This window comes from Aythya fuligula, chromosome 1 (assembly GCF_009819795.1).
Source record: "Aythya fuligula isolate bAytFul2 chromosome 1, bAytFul2.pri, whole genome shotgun sequence".
Taxonomy (NCBI): domain Eukaryota; kingdom Metazoa; phylum Chordata; class Aves; order Anseriformes; family Anatidae; genus Aythya; species Aythya fuligula.
Window position 1 is genome coordinate 185756248 of NC_045559.1, and position 13794 is coordinate 185770041.

General features: G+C 42.4%; 1 protein-coding gene across 1 annotated transcript in view; it reads left to right on the forward strand.

Annotated features, from left to right (window-relative positions):
• Positions 1–5373: 5373 nt before the first annotated feature.
• Positions 5374–13794, forward strand: part of USP12 (ubiquitin specific peptidase 12) — a 36170-nt gene continuing 27749 nt past the window's right edge. The window contains exon 1 of the mRNA XM_032185063.1: positions 5374–5493. Within this exon, the coding sequence (XP_032040954.1) occupies positions 5446–5493 (48 nt within the window). The 5' untranslated portion in view covers positions 5374–5445. The remainder of the gene's footprint in view (positions 5494–13794) is intronic.

Below are 13794 nucleotides of genomic sequence, written 5' to 3' on the forward strand. Positions count from 1 at the left end.
ACAAAGTTGGTCTAATAATGATTACTTCTCATTACTTCTCTGTAAAATGTTCCAGGATTTACCAATGAAAAGTGTAAGGAACAAAATAATATTTGTCTTTAGTACAAGTATAGTTTTCATAATTTTCCATAGTTAGTATAGTTTTCTGTGATAATTTATTAATAATTTGTTTATGATTATAACTAAGATTGAACTATTTATTTTGAAACTATGAATAAAATGTATCGCCTCACCTGTTTTAACTATTTGCCTGGATCCTCCCATATTCACTTGGCCAGCCATCACCCCTCAGTCACGGCTCCCAGAGAGCACATTCAGCTGCTCTGAAAATAATTATTTTTGAATATGTACCAACAACATAGTTTACAAAGATTAGTCTACTAATCCAGATATTTAACCTTCTGTCGGTGAATACAAGATATTTTGATACGACTTTTAAAATATATTTCCTGTTTGTCTCTGCTGTTCCCAAGAAAGATCCAATTTCACTCACATAATGGGTTAAGATTCCAGTTCTGCATAATTTGCATTCAGCTTCAGGTTTTCTTGGACTCGTGACATAAAAGTTGAGGAAAAATTTCTTTCATGTCTCACTCCACTACCTCGTAGCACAAACCCTGTAACACCTGTTGCCCACGAGGTAAGGTGTATTGCCAGAGCAGGGCTGCTTACTCTGCCATGAGGATGGTGGATGACCTTCACTGGGTTATGTGTCAGTAAATATCCAGACGGTGAATTTAGATGATCTTTTTGCAAGGACTAGAACCCCGTGCTATCATGTCTGGATCTAAAATTACATTTCCAGGACAAGTAAAGAGGTTTATTCAGAAAGCAAGCTTTTCTGGCCTCAGAGCTGACTGCTGTGAGCAGGAGGTTGGACAAGAGACCTCCAGAGGTCCCTTCCAACATCAATTATCCTATGGTCCTGTTAGGTTATGATCCTGTGATCATACTACACACTGCTCTGACAACAGACACAATACGTCTGCATTCAGACACTGCAGCCACAGTCTGGCTGCTCGGTAGTTTGACTGGTTAGCAGACAGGGCAAGCAGATTCATGGGACCAATCCTGCCATCAGCCAACAGGAACAAAAACCTGACGTGCCCCAGCCTCAGCAGAACCACCTGCAGTTGCAGATAGACGATACGGGAACAAACATACCTGTGTACCATGCCTACTCCTCAATTTTTCAAGCCAACCTACACACACACCCTAGAGTAAGCTGGGCTCCTGCCAAGCCATGAGTTACGAAACAAGGAGAGGCACGGGGTGAGCAGCAGCAGTTCATACCTGCCATGTTTTCTCTTCACTCCTCTATATATTTGGATTGTAAATTCTTCAGAGGATTGAACAGATTTTCTCTCTCTGTCTTATATAGGGACTGATAAAGAGCTCTGGCCTCTGAGTTGTGTCTCCAGGTGTCATGGCAATTTGAATATTATATAATAATAACAACCACCATGCAGTGTGATAGATTTTAAGGGCAGGGAACTAATTCTATCTACTCAACTAATACATTTCTGTGAGAAAAGCACCTATTCTTCAGCTGAAACCCTTAGGAGATGCTGAAAGCAGCAGTTCTCTCAGCAGCATATCCCAACCATTAATGTCACCATCCACTCTTAAAAAGTGTGTAATTTCTAATTCTAATTTGCTTGATTTACAGATATTTTTTTTTCTTGTTACGCCTCTCACTGTGCAAGATTAAAGATCTCTGTGGTCACCTCCCAGTCTTCTTTTTGATAAGGCAGGCAGTAAGATCGTGTCCTTTAAGTCTCCCCACATCAAGAATTTTCTCTGGCCTCAAACAACCTCTCAGCATTCTTTCGACAACAAGGAGACCAGAGGCTGGTGCAGAATTACCACAAGAATCTCACCAATGCCATATGCAGAGACAAAACAACGTCTCTTGCTGCTTGCCACATCCCTGGTTATACAGCCAAAGACTCCCCTATTTATCTATGCTGTAACATTGGACTGGAAACTAATTTTTGTTGTAAATTCAGTCACTGCTCTCCATAACACAGCTCATCTCCGCAGGTATGACCTGCTCACTGTATTTTTGAGTAACTCTACTTGTGCCTACCTTTGAATGGAATGAATTTACCAAGCAATACAGATCTTACGATAACCTCGACCTTAACTTAATTTTCCATTTAGCCACTCCTTTTCCTCAGAGCACACCAGCTTTGCATTCCCATAGCTGAAAATCCTAATACATCTATCTGTTTTCCTCAGGATTAGCACGGACCATCCTTGTGCTCTCCTGAGAAACTTCACCCTTCAGAGCTGCTGCCCAGTGGATGCCACCTTCCAGTTTCTTGAATAACCTGAAGCCTGTTCTCCTAAAGCATAGTGTCTGCAGTCTGTTGCTCTCCTTCTTCAAGATCATGAACACCACTCCTGGCCAAGGCTTTGAAGACCAAGCCACCGATTGCCACATCCCCTGGTTCCTCCTTGCTGAAGTGGCAGATCCACCTGTGGCTGGCCCATCCACTACCAATAAATCATCCCCGACGCCCTTCCGAAATCATGACTGTGATGTGTTGTGCTTGTAGCAGATGTCAGGTGGGCTGAAATCCCCCCTAAAACCTGGGGTCTGTGATCAGAGACTTCCAAAAATCCTTTAAAGAAGGCTTAATTTGCCTACTGAGGTAATCTTGAACTCCCACCACACCACCCCTGCAGAGCTCTGGTTTCCCAGGCTGTAGGCGTTTGTGCACATACCCTTGGGGTGGGTGGCCCCTCACACCCTGTTTCATCGTTCCTGTGGTCTCTCTTATTCCCAGCATGCTGCACCATTTTCTTACCACCCGTGATCACCATTTCTTCTCTTCCCCATGTGTCACAGCCTCCCTCCCATTGTCCCCAGCTGAAAATTCTCCTGTCCAGGCTGGCTGGCAAAGATGCCCTTGTCTCACTTTGTCAGGTGGATCTTGTCTCTCCCCGGAGATACAAGATACAGCCGATATCTCCTCTCAGACAGGGTTAGTTACCATCCTGATCTACACACATTACATCAACTCTGTAGTTCTTCTCAAAGCTCTGCCTCCTCAAGTATGCACACACACACAATCTTAAGTCTACCCTACCCAAACCAGTCAAAATAATGGAATATTTAACTTTAAATCCCAATTGTGACAATTAAGCGATAATGTCCAATCATTTCTTCACATTTTAATAGGCAGTGACAGTGTTTCAGTATTCAGCTTTCTACAGCCCGTACGGTTCCACTCGGTGCCACTTTATTGGCTGCAAGCTGAATTATCTCCCAGATAATCTTGTAGAATTCTGCAATAGTGCAATCACATTTTGCATTCTTGCTCCGGGGAGACAGCATCCTGCCATACAGTCCTCGTGTCCTTCTTTGAATACTTTGTCCACTCCATGTTATACAAGACTCTCTTTTGTAGAGAGCCTAATACTGTAAAAGAGTCTTATTAAATATGGATTTTGCAGCTTTGTATTTCAATAGATGAATTGCTGGGTATCTGATGGCTTGGCGTGTCTAGCTGGTCAAATACATGTATCTTCCCTTGGTCTTTTTGCTCATGGGTGGCCAATCCACTTCTTTTGTTTCTATTTCTCATCCCCTTGATGCTGTCCTCCCCCATTGTTTCTGTGGCAACAGTTTCTGAATGTAGTCATCCAGGAGGTATTCATTTTCTCAAATACTGTACTTATGAAATACACACTTCTGGACCATGTCTATTATATAAAAGAAATGCTTGAGCATATCTCAGGTTGCAATAAATAGCTCAGATAGAAACCTTTTAAAAGACATAAATAATATGTTTCACATGAAGGAAAACTTAATCTTTCTTTCCATTCATTTAGTTGCTACAAAATGTTTACTTCTGAAAACCACGGAATCACAGATGTATCATAATTTAAATTTATAGTTATTAAAATGTCTTTCTTTTTTTTCAGTGATGTCTTTATGATCTAGGTCCTATTAAATAGTATCATTAATAATAATGCATCCCAATCTGCTATATGTTTCCCAAATGTGAAAAAAGCCAGGGTGAAACATAGCTAATTTTAGGCCTCCTTAATGCAGATATGAACATCTTGGACTAGTCATCCAGATTTCCGTTGTAGTCCTCAGACAAACAGGCACATCTAGGAGATGATTCACCTCGTTCCCAAGCAGACACCTTAAGCAGTTGATATAAATGCCTGTTCTACAGGTCAACTTCATTTTGGAGACATCTGAAGCTAGGTTGGGCAAATCTCAGATTCAGTGAAGGCAAAGAGCTGTTAATCTAGAGGCTGATTAAGAAAAAGGAAAGGAGAGAGGATCTCAAATGTCTGTCTTATGTGCTTGACTCTCCCCACCCCTCATCCTATGAGGGACCCTTTAGTAATGGCTCTGACAAACAGCTGCTGCTTGGAAGCAGAAGTCACTCCAAAGTTAACCTGCAATTATAGTGATGTTGATAGGAGAGAGAAGTTTCCTTAGCTCAATTTTCAGTTTGCTTTTGCTGCTTAGTTGGAATTTGTGCCTAATTCCATTCTCCCCATGCCACAAGGTAACCACTTATTTTCAGCACCTGCACTAAGGAAACTGCTCGCTCGCCCTCACTCCCCTCAGTTCTCTTCCTCCCTGTTTCCTCCCCATATCAAGTCTGTTCCTCAGTGAATAAAAGCAAATTCAGCTGATAAAATGAAATGGAGCCCTAGCAATGTAGAATGTGGCTGCGGACTTCACCACCAAAAAAAATAAAAAAAAAAAGAAAAAAAGAAAAAGAAAACAGAACCCAAGAGGCAGGCACATTTCATCACCAAAAAATGAAAAAAAAAAAAAAAAAAATAAAGAAAAAAAAAAAAAGAGAGAAGGAAGATGAACCCAAGGGGTGGGAAAGTGACATGTCTCTACACAAACCTCCCCATTCCACACAGCAACCCCTAGAATTGCACCCAGCAACCCCTAAAATTGAAACCTATGGGCACTGACAAAAAATAAATAAATAAAAAGGTGGTTGAAACATTAAGAACTGCAGCGCCTGGAGTGCTGCGAGCAGCCCCAAGCGCCCTCACACCCACCCCGCGCCCACCACCGCCATCTTGGCGGGCGACGGCCCCAAGCACCTCGCCCCCCTTTTCTCCCCTCTGCGCATGCGTGCCCGGCGGCTCCCGAGAGGGGGCGTGGCCAGGGAGGAGGGGCGTGGCCTGCTCGGCGGCGGGGCGGGGCGGGGCCGCGCGAGCGAGCGTGCGCGCGTGCGTGTGCGGCCGCGCGCCCTCGGCCGCCGTTGGGGCCGTTGGGGCCGTTGGGGCCGTGCGCGTCCCCGCGGCGGGCGGGGGGGGCGCGGGCTGCCCGGCCCCGCTGCCTTCATCCTCCTTTTTCTCCTCTTCCTCCTCCTCCTCCTCCTCCCTCTGCCCGGCCCGGCCCGGCCCGGCTCGGCTCGGAGCTGTGATTGGGCAGAAGATGGCGCTGGGCGGATGGAAATCCTAATGACAGTCTCCAAAATCGCCTCCATCTGTACCATGGTGAGAGCCGGGGCTGGGGCTGGGGCTGGGGCTGGGACTGGGACAGGGACTGGGACTGGGACAGGGACTGGGACAGGGACAGGGACTGGGACAGGGACAGGGACTGGGACTGGGACTGGGATTGGGGCTGGGATTAAGGCTGGGATTGGGTCAGTGTTTGGGATTGGGATTGGGGCTGTGTTTGGGGTTGGGATTGGGATTGGGGCTGTGTTTGGGGTTGGGCTGCCTTTGGGGAGCAGCTTGACCCCCCAAACGTACCAAAAACAGGGATGGGGGAGCCCCGGGATGCTGCCTCAGGTGGCTTTGTGTGGCTTCCTTCTGCTGGTCCCCATCCCTCAGAGCACTGTGATCGTGCTGTGGGGTGGCGAGAGGCTGTTGGCAGGTGGGTGTTGTGCTGGGGACCTGGAGGAGTGGTGGCATCCCACACATTGGGGTGTCATTGGGGCATCGCTCCGGGTCCCGATAGCAGGCTTGCTTCTTCATGGCTCTCTTGCAGAGGTGGTGAGGCTCCCCTGGAGTTCCTTTGTAACGAGGGGTGGGGAGCTCTGTAGGCTGCCCGATGAGGGAATGCTGGATTTAGGGAAGGAAACATCCCTTAGTCAGTAGAAGGCACCGCAAGTCATAGAAGAGATGTGTCAGCAGGTCAAGATTTATCTTGCACTGGGCTCTTTTCTAACGCTTCCATGGACAGATCAAAATCCTTGTTCCCAAATGTGTTTCCACAGGGGTAGAGATGGCTTAGGGGAAAAACACTCTCTGTGTGTCCTCCCATTTGCTAATTTGCTGAATGGGGATTGTAATGTATCATCGTGTCAAGGAGTGGGAAATGCTGATGCGTGCAGAACTGGAAACTGATTTATGATTTTCATAAATCTTATGGCAAAGAGTCTTTAATATCTCCAACAGGCAATTCGGAGTTGGCCTCTGAGAATTTGGAATGAGCGGCCATAAGCCCGTGGGGTGGGGTTGCTCAGGTGGGTGCTGATCAGCTGGAGTAATGGTGTTGGTGACCTGGGAGATCACATCTTTTCATTTGGACTCTTAGGGCCAGACGTCCTGACCTCATGAGGTGTCCACCAAGATCTTAGGACCAAATGTAGGACCAGGAGTTTCCATTTTCTAAAGCACTTACATTTCAGGTTAAGACTGTCGAGGAGCCAAAGTGATCCTTGAGCTAGGACAGTCTGGTTGTACTGCAGTTGTAGCTAACTCATTTTTTACCTACAGTTGATCACTGCCTGTTGTGTCAGCATGGGTTCAGTGCTGGTCCCCTCATTTAGGTCCAGTACAGGACAATGCTTCTCTGCTTATCACAGTGTGGAAGTTGTAGGTCTGGATGGGCCAAGCAGCTAGTTACAGATTATTCTGTGTATCTGTGGTTATTAGAAATTATATGTCACTGGCATGCAGGTCAATACCTAAACAAGGCTTTCAACTAAAAATTTTATGATTAACTAAAGCGTCTATACCTGTGAAGCTGAAATTCTGATGTCAATTAGATATTCTGTGGCCTGTCGTAACCATGTCCACTGAAGTGGATAAACTGTGGGTATAAGATTTTTCCTGCACCTTTCTGATGCTTAAGCTTTAATAGTGAGACTCGTGGTAGCTAGAATAGGATGTAAAAGTTTGGCACTAATTTATATAGGATTGTGCTTATAAATATTTCAGTAAAGATAGTGAGAAGAAGCGCTTGATATTTACTTTGGAGTTGTCCAGAATGACTCCTTTAATTTTCAGTCATACAGTAATCATGCTTAAGCATTAATTTTTCAAAAGCAAAAAGGAATATAAATGCTGAGCAATACTTTTCCTGGCAATCCTTAGTTGTGTCTACCCACCGTCTGATATGCTCTCAGCAGCTTTCTGAAAATTCTCACAAGATTTTCCTGCCCTTTGCCCATGCCTCTTAAAAGAATTCTCAGGCTGTTGTTTCCCGTCTTGGATTTGGATAGTACAAAACCAGTAACAGGTAATTTTTGCCAGGAGACAGTTGGTGCTTACACAAACCTAACACATACGTACACCTGCAGTCTGGAGCAATGTTGAAGAAGCTCTTCCATCTCAGTCCCACATTTTATGGCTTCTTTTTTTTTTTTTTTTTGCACCCAAATTAGTTTCACTTCTGCTCACTCACCAATATTTAATGCATTTTACCCTTGTTGTTCAAGCTCTGAATACTGGAAAGTAATAAACCAGGTTTTCCAGCACTGCCAGGTTGTGTAGATACAACGAAGAGTGATCACGTCCAAGATTTTTACTCTGTTAGCCACAGTGCCTTTGGAGATGATCTTGCAGGAGCACGTTCTGTGTACAAAGGGGACTTTTTTTCCTTCATTAGTTTGTTATCTATACTCCAGTGTTCATATCAATTATTCCAGAGCTCTTCCCGTAGTGCTGTTTTCTGCTCTTCTACCCCTTTGGTCTTCTCTCTATCACAGCTCTTTTGGTGTAATACGTCTTAATTACATGGCTGGAGACTGTGGGAGAGCACTGGAAAACGCCTTTGCTCCTGGTTTAGTCACTGGTCTTGTTGCAAAGTGGATGAGGTTATAAGGTGGGCTTTGTTGTTGGTTTTGATGTCTTTGCAGTAGAAGTAGAACCTGGCCTTTCACCCTCATCCACGCGTTGACCTGCAATCAAAGTCTTACCTGACTGAATGATATTGGGTTTTTAATGCATTTCTGGGAAGTGGTAAAATAACCCACGTTAACTGCAGCAATATGTGCCCTGAGCTACAGTCGCCATAAAATAATGGTTGAATCTAGTCCTTCTGACTTTTGCTTTTGCTGTCTAGAGTCCAGCAAGCATTTATCAGTGGGTGGAAGGTATCAAGCCTTGTAGTGGCTGGTAAGGAGAGGACAGAAGTTACCTCTGTAGTTTGAAAGGTGTCAGTCTCAGACATAGAGAAGGAAGTTAGGATAGTAGCAGTACTTGTTTTTCTGTTTTTCTTCTAGAAACTGGTTGATTATGTTAGCATGACCTGAAAAAGCTTAATGAAATTTACAAACGATGCTAATCTGTAAACCGTAGTGCTAGACACGAAAAGATTTTGCTTAATGTTTCATGTATTTGTCTAAACGCTCCTTCTCTATCTGCTAGATTAACGTTTTATTTACAGGGTCAGTGTACTTGGCCATTGACTGTCTTCAGCAACTAATTAAAACCCCCAAAACTGACATCAAACACATACTTTGTAGTAAATCTGGCTTTTATAATGTAATAGTGTGCTCTGTGTGAGGAGTTTGCACGTCTTACAGTCTGAATTCTCATTTTTAGGTTTGTTTTTGAAAGCAGTAAGGGGAATCACAGTGAATGCCTGGCTGTTGTCCTTTTCCTGCCTTCTTATCCTATCCCACCAGTACCCTCGCACCCATTTCAGTCCCATTTGACAAGGAAGAAGAGGTCTCAGAGATACCTGAGCTCGTACACGCATGTGGGGAAAGGCTGCTTAGGGGAACAGCCCCTGCCAGCGCCCCGCTGAGGGAAGGCCGCAGTGCAGCCTACCTCAGATGTCATGGTGGAGAGGCTTTATAAAACCCTTAATTGCAGCTTATAGTTAACTCTGAGGTAGGTGTACGTACACAGGCTTCATTACTGCTCAAGGAGCTGTTTGTTTACAATAGGCATTTCAAGCCTGATTGTGAAATCCGCGCTTAATGTAAATTGATGTTTGCCAGAGCTTGCAGTCAGCTAGAAATGGCTGTCCCGTACTCACTGCTGCTCCTTTGCTTTGCACCGTCTCCTCTGAAACACAAATTACAATACTTCAACAGTAATTGATGATCAGTTTAAGAGATTCCACAGAAAAGTGTGAGGAGGACTCACGCTGGAAGAAGCAAGTAGCAGCAAGGAAGGAAGCTTCAAAGAGAGGAGGTGATCGGAAGGAAAGCAGTGGGTGAGAGGGCTAAAGTGAAGTAGCACAGAGGAATTAGCAGCGCTGTGGAGTTCCTTATCCGGCTGTCTGCCCTGCTTATGTAGCAGGGCTGGCAAGAAACAACATGAAGAACATGTGCTGCCTCCCAGCCGCTCTGCTGCTCTCTGGCACCGTGGCCTGGACCTGCCTCGATCGGCAGGCTGGAGCGCTCAGGCACTGGTTTTGTTGCAGGGCACATTCATTTTTGGAGAAGTGTGTGTTAGACAGTTAGGTTAAGAGCTTATACTGCTGCAGGGAGGTTCACCCATGGGTTGGATTTCTAATTGGGAGAGCTTTTCTTGATGAATATGACACTAAGACTCAAGCCGTGGTTGTGGCATTTGTCATCATCATTCTTGTAGATGTAACGTTACTGTGAAGTAATAAAAGTCGACACATTTGCTCTTTAAAACACTGTCTTTATGGCTCATTTTAATACACCAATTAATTTAGACAAAATTGACTCTAAATACATAGAAAAAAAATGTCAAATATGAGACATGAAGAAAAAAGTACTGAAGTTGTGTAGCTATAAAGCAGTATTTGTCCCAGCACAGAGGATTACTTAGTTTGCATATTATGTAGCTGGATAATTTCAATTATATAAATGTTTCTTTGTCTTTTTACTTGTATGCAAACATACATTCATTTTGTATATTCTAAGCATGAAGAAACGATAAAATACAAACTTGGACTCTCATCTTTCCAACAGTGAGAATTTTTAGCTGTGTCAGTGGGACCAACTGATCCCATTACTACATAAAGCTTGATTATTCAGATTGGTCTTTTAAGTAGTCTTTGTTACTTTTTAAACTAGCAAAACAACAATTAAGACTTAATGAAAGTCTTAATTTGCATTAAGCCTTGTAGGAATGATTCTGTTAAAATGTGGTAAAAGGCTTAATGCCCATGAATTGCCATTCTTTGTTATTCTCTCTCAAATCTGTTGAAGGAAAGAGGAAGATAAAAGGCCTGTATTGGGAGTAACTTTTGTTTTCCTTGTTTAGGAAGTTTCATAAATTAAAATGCTTTTAACAAAAGACATATTTCAAATAAAATCTATCTGATCTTTAAAAAACAGGACAACAAAAAAACAACCCTAGATAACTTTTGTAGTATATAACCAAAATGTTTTATTAACATAAATGATGTACTAGCATAAATACATTGAGGTGGTATATTAACATAAATATTACAGAACTGGAAAATATTTTTTTACCATTTTTTTTTAATTCAAGATTTTTAATAAGTACATGAAAATAGGAAATTATGAAAGGAACATTTTTTTTATTAAACAGGAATTTATGTGGATTAAAAGCGTATTCAAAATACACTATAGTGTGAGTTAAGAAAATCTTTTGAGCAGATGTGTTACTGTATTTTTTTCCCTTCTTTATTTTGGGTGATAGGATTTGTTTGTTTGTTTTGGTTTGGTTTAACAGGGGGATAATGCTTTTAACTACCTGGTCTTTATAGGCAGTGAAAGGTTCCTAAGGTCACTGTCAGATCCTCATTTAAATACATCTCACAGACTTCCTGTCTTGTCCATGTATAATTTAACCACTAGAAGTCTACGAAGGTAATAGTGTTGGCCTTTTAGGATCCTGCTTAATAAGTGTCATAAAAGGTGTTGTATTGATACTAGCAAAAATCCATCTGATCGGAGGAACCTGTAGCAAAATCACTAGATACCATGAACAGCATTATCCTGGGAATTTTCTGGAATTATACAAGATAAATACGGCTTACTGCATTGGCAGTGTTTAATTTGTTGTGATATGATTTCCTTCTGCTTTGAGGGTTACAGTCAAAATCCATTTTTAAGTGTGGCAGCAACCTGGGAAAAATTGCAGCTTTCTGTGTTTTGAAGATTCATTCCATGAAAGAGCCGAGCCCAGAGCCTTAATTCTTAGATTCTCAGCTTTGTGTATGGGAGTACCTTAGGTTTGACTTCAGTGTTCAAAACAGAAGGAAGTATGACTGTCTGTCTGTCTGTCTGTCTGCCTGCTGTGAAGGAAAACATGTTGTGTGTGCCCAGTGAGGCTCAAAAAGACAGGTGTGGTAGACGTGATGAATGGGAAGTGAAGGTAATTCCATGCTGTGCAATCATCTTCCTTGCCTGTGCAGGGATGTTTTACTATGGACTCAATTAGACTATTGAGTTAATACTATTGAGTATGATTAGAGTACGTGGGACTATGTCTCAAACCAATTAATTAAGGAAAAAAATACTATTTGTAAGTATTTTAAAAGCATGAGCTGAAGCTATCCAATTAGATTATCAAGTTGTGTATTGCTAGAGCATGTTCTTCTGCAAATAAATTAACAACAAGCAGTACTGAAGCCCACTCAGCATATTTTGCTTCTTCCTGGGCCAGAAACAATATTATAAGAAATGTGTTTCCATTTTGGTTGCAGTTGAACAGACCGATATAAACTGATTTAATGTAACTGTACTGTTTGCTTTTAGTCCTGACTAATATAAGAGATGGAAAAGTGTGATTTTACATATTCTAATAAAATCTGACTTGAAGAGTAGAATTTTGTATTTCTTCTACCATAGAAGACTCCATCAGTCACCATGCATTAATTAGTTTAGACTAGGAAATTCTGTACAGCTGCAATAGTGACACAGACAAGGAAGCATCTTCTAATACAATACTCTTTCACTTGCCTATAGCTAAGTCAAGTTGGAAAATTTTGGCTTATATATACCTATGTAACGCGGTTAGTTATGTCAGTCACCTTTTGTCTTTGTTGTTCCTTGCTTCTTGGGTAAGGTAGAAAGCATTGTGGGCAAAGATCTAGCATAGAGTGTATGTGAAGGGAGAAAGACATCTTCAGAATGTTGACAACAAATGTAAGTTTTGAGGTAAGAAATTTCTTTTAAAAGTTAAATCATTGGTTTTACTCAGGAAACTTAAAACTCGGTAAATCTAAAGAATAAAACTATTACAGCAAACTACTAAGAAGATGACCCACCACGTTACCAACTGATATTTATTCTAGAAAGGGATAGATCAGCATCCCCCCTCCCTCTAAGACTGACACTAGTGTAATCTTCAATGCACATTAGGCTGGTTGTGAGTCAATCTTTGTAAGAGAAGAGCTGTCTGCTAGGCTGGGTGATAACAACAGGGTAGGACACTTGAAAACTGGTCGTGTTTGCCTGCTCACTGACATGTTTTTAGACAGTACTTCAGTGCAGGGTAGATGTTTATTTTTTTTTCTTCGGACAAGTGCTGAGTGCCTTCACATTAGTGTTTCAGTGTGCACTTCTGAACTGATTCCTCCAGGCATCTGAATTTTACCATACTTTGGTTTACATCTTGAAGTCATCTTACTGTGCACAAATTAAATTCCTTCTGGTGGAAACTAAATCAAGCAGCATAGTTCAGCCACAGCTGAGTGTTCAGTCACACAGCCAGTCTAAAACCAATCTGGCAAAAAACATCTGAAACTCAACTAGTGTGTATGTCAGATCATAAACACCCACTGATGTGCTTTCCAGATCTGCTGCTGTAAGCTTATCCATATGTTAGCTGTTAGAATTAGTGCATCTGAGACCCACTGCTTGCGGTACCACAGTAGTGTGACCTCTGGGGCAGTGAGAGAAGGCAATGATAAAAGTGGAAATACTTAGCAATGTTATTGCTTTAGCAAGTTTAAAAAAAAAAAAAAAAAAGAAAAAAAGAAAGGGAACCCATCTTATAACTGCATGTTAGATTTTTTTTCCTTTCCTGTTGAAATGCTCAATGTTATGGAATTTTTGTTTTTGTCTATTTTAGAACTTTTAGAGAACCTATATCTGTAAAACTTGAAAATCAGGAGAATTAGCTGTACTTGATTAAAGATACTACATCCTTCCAGCACCAGTTGTACGGGTTGTTCAGTGAACCCCAAGAAGTAGAGAATCTTTTTGGGATCTTCCTGTATCCCAGTTAGATGACAGAGGAAGAACTTTTATACTCTGTATCATACATCATAGACTGAGAGTCCATTAGTCCCAAGTCCAGTAAATCTGTCGTGGCTGATGTAAAAAGGTACAACTCCACTTCTGCTTTAAACCACTGCTGACCTCTTGTCCAAAATATCATATGGTACCATATTATTTGGTGGTGTCACAGTGCTTCCCCATTACATGTCCAGAGAAGCTGCGGATGCCCCATCCCTGGAGGTGCTCAAGGCCAGGCTGGATGGGGCTTTGGGCAACCTGGTGTGGTGGGAGGTGTCCCTGCCCATGGCAGGGCGGTGGGACTGGGTGGGCTTTAAGGTCCCTTCCAACCCAAACCATTCTGTGATCTGTATTTGATATGTTACCAGCTGGGACTGATAATGTGTACTGTGATATTAAATGGGAAACCACTCAGAGTGAGGGTTAGTTA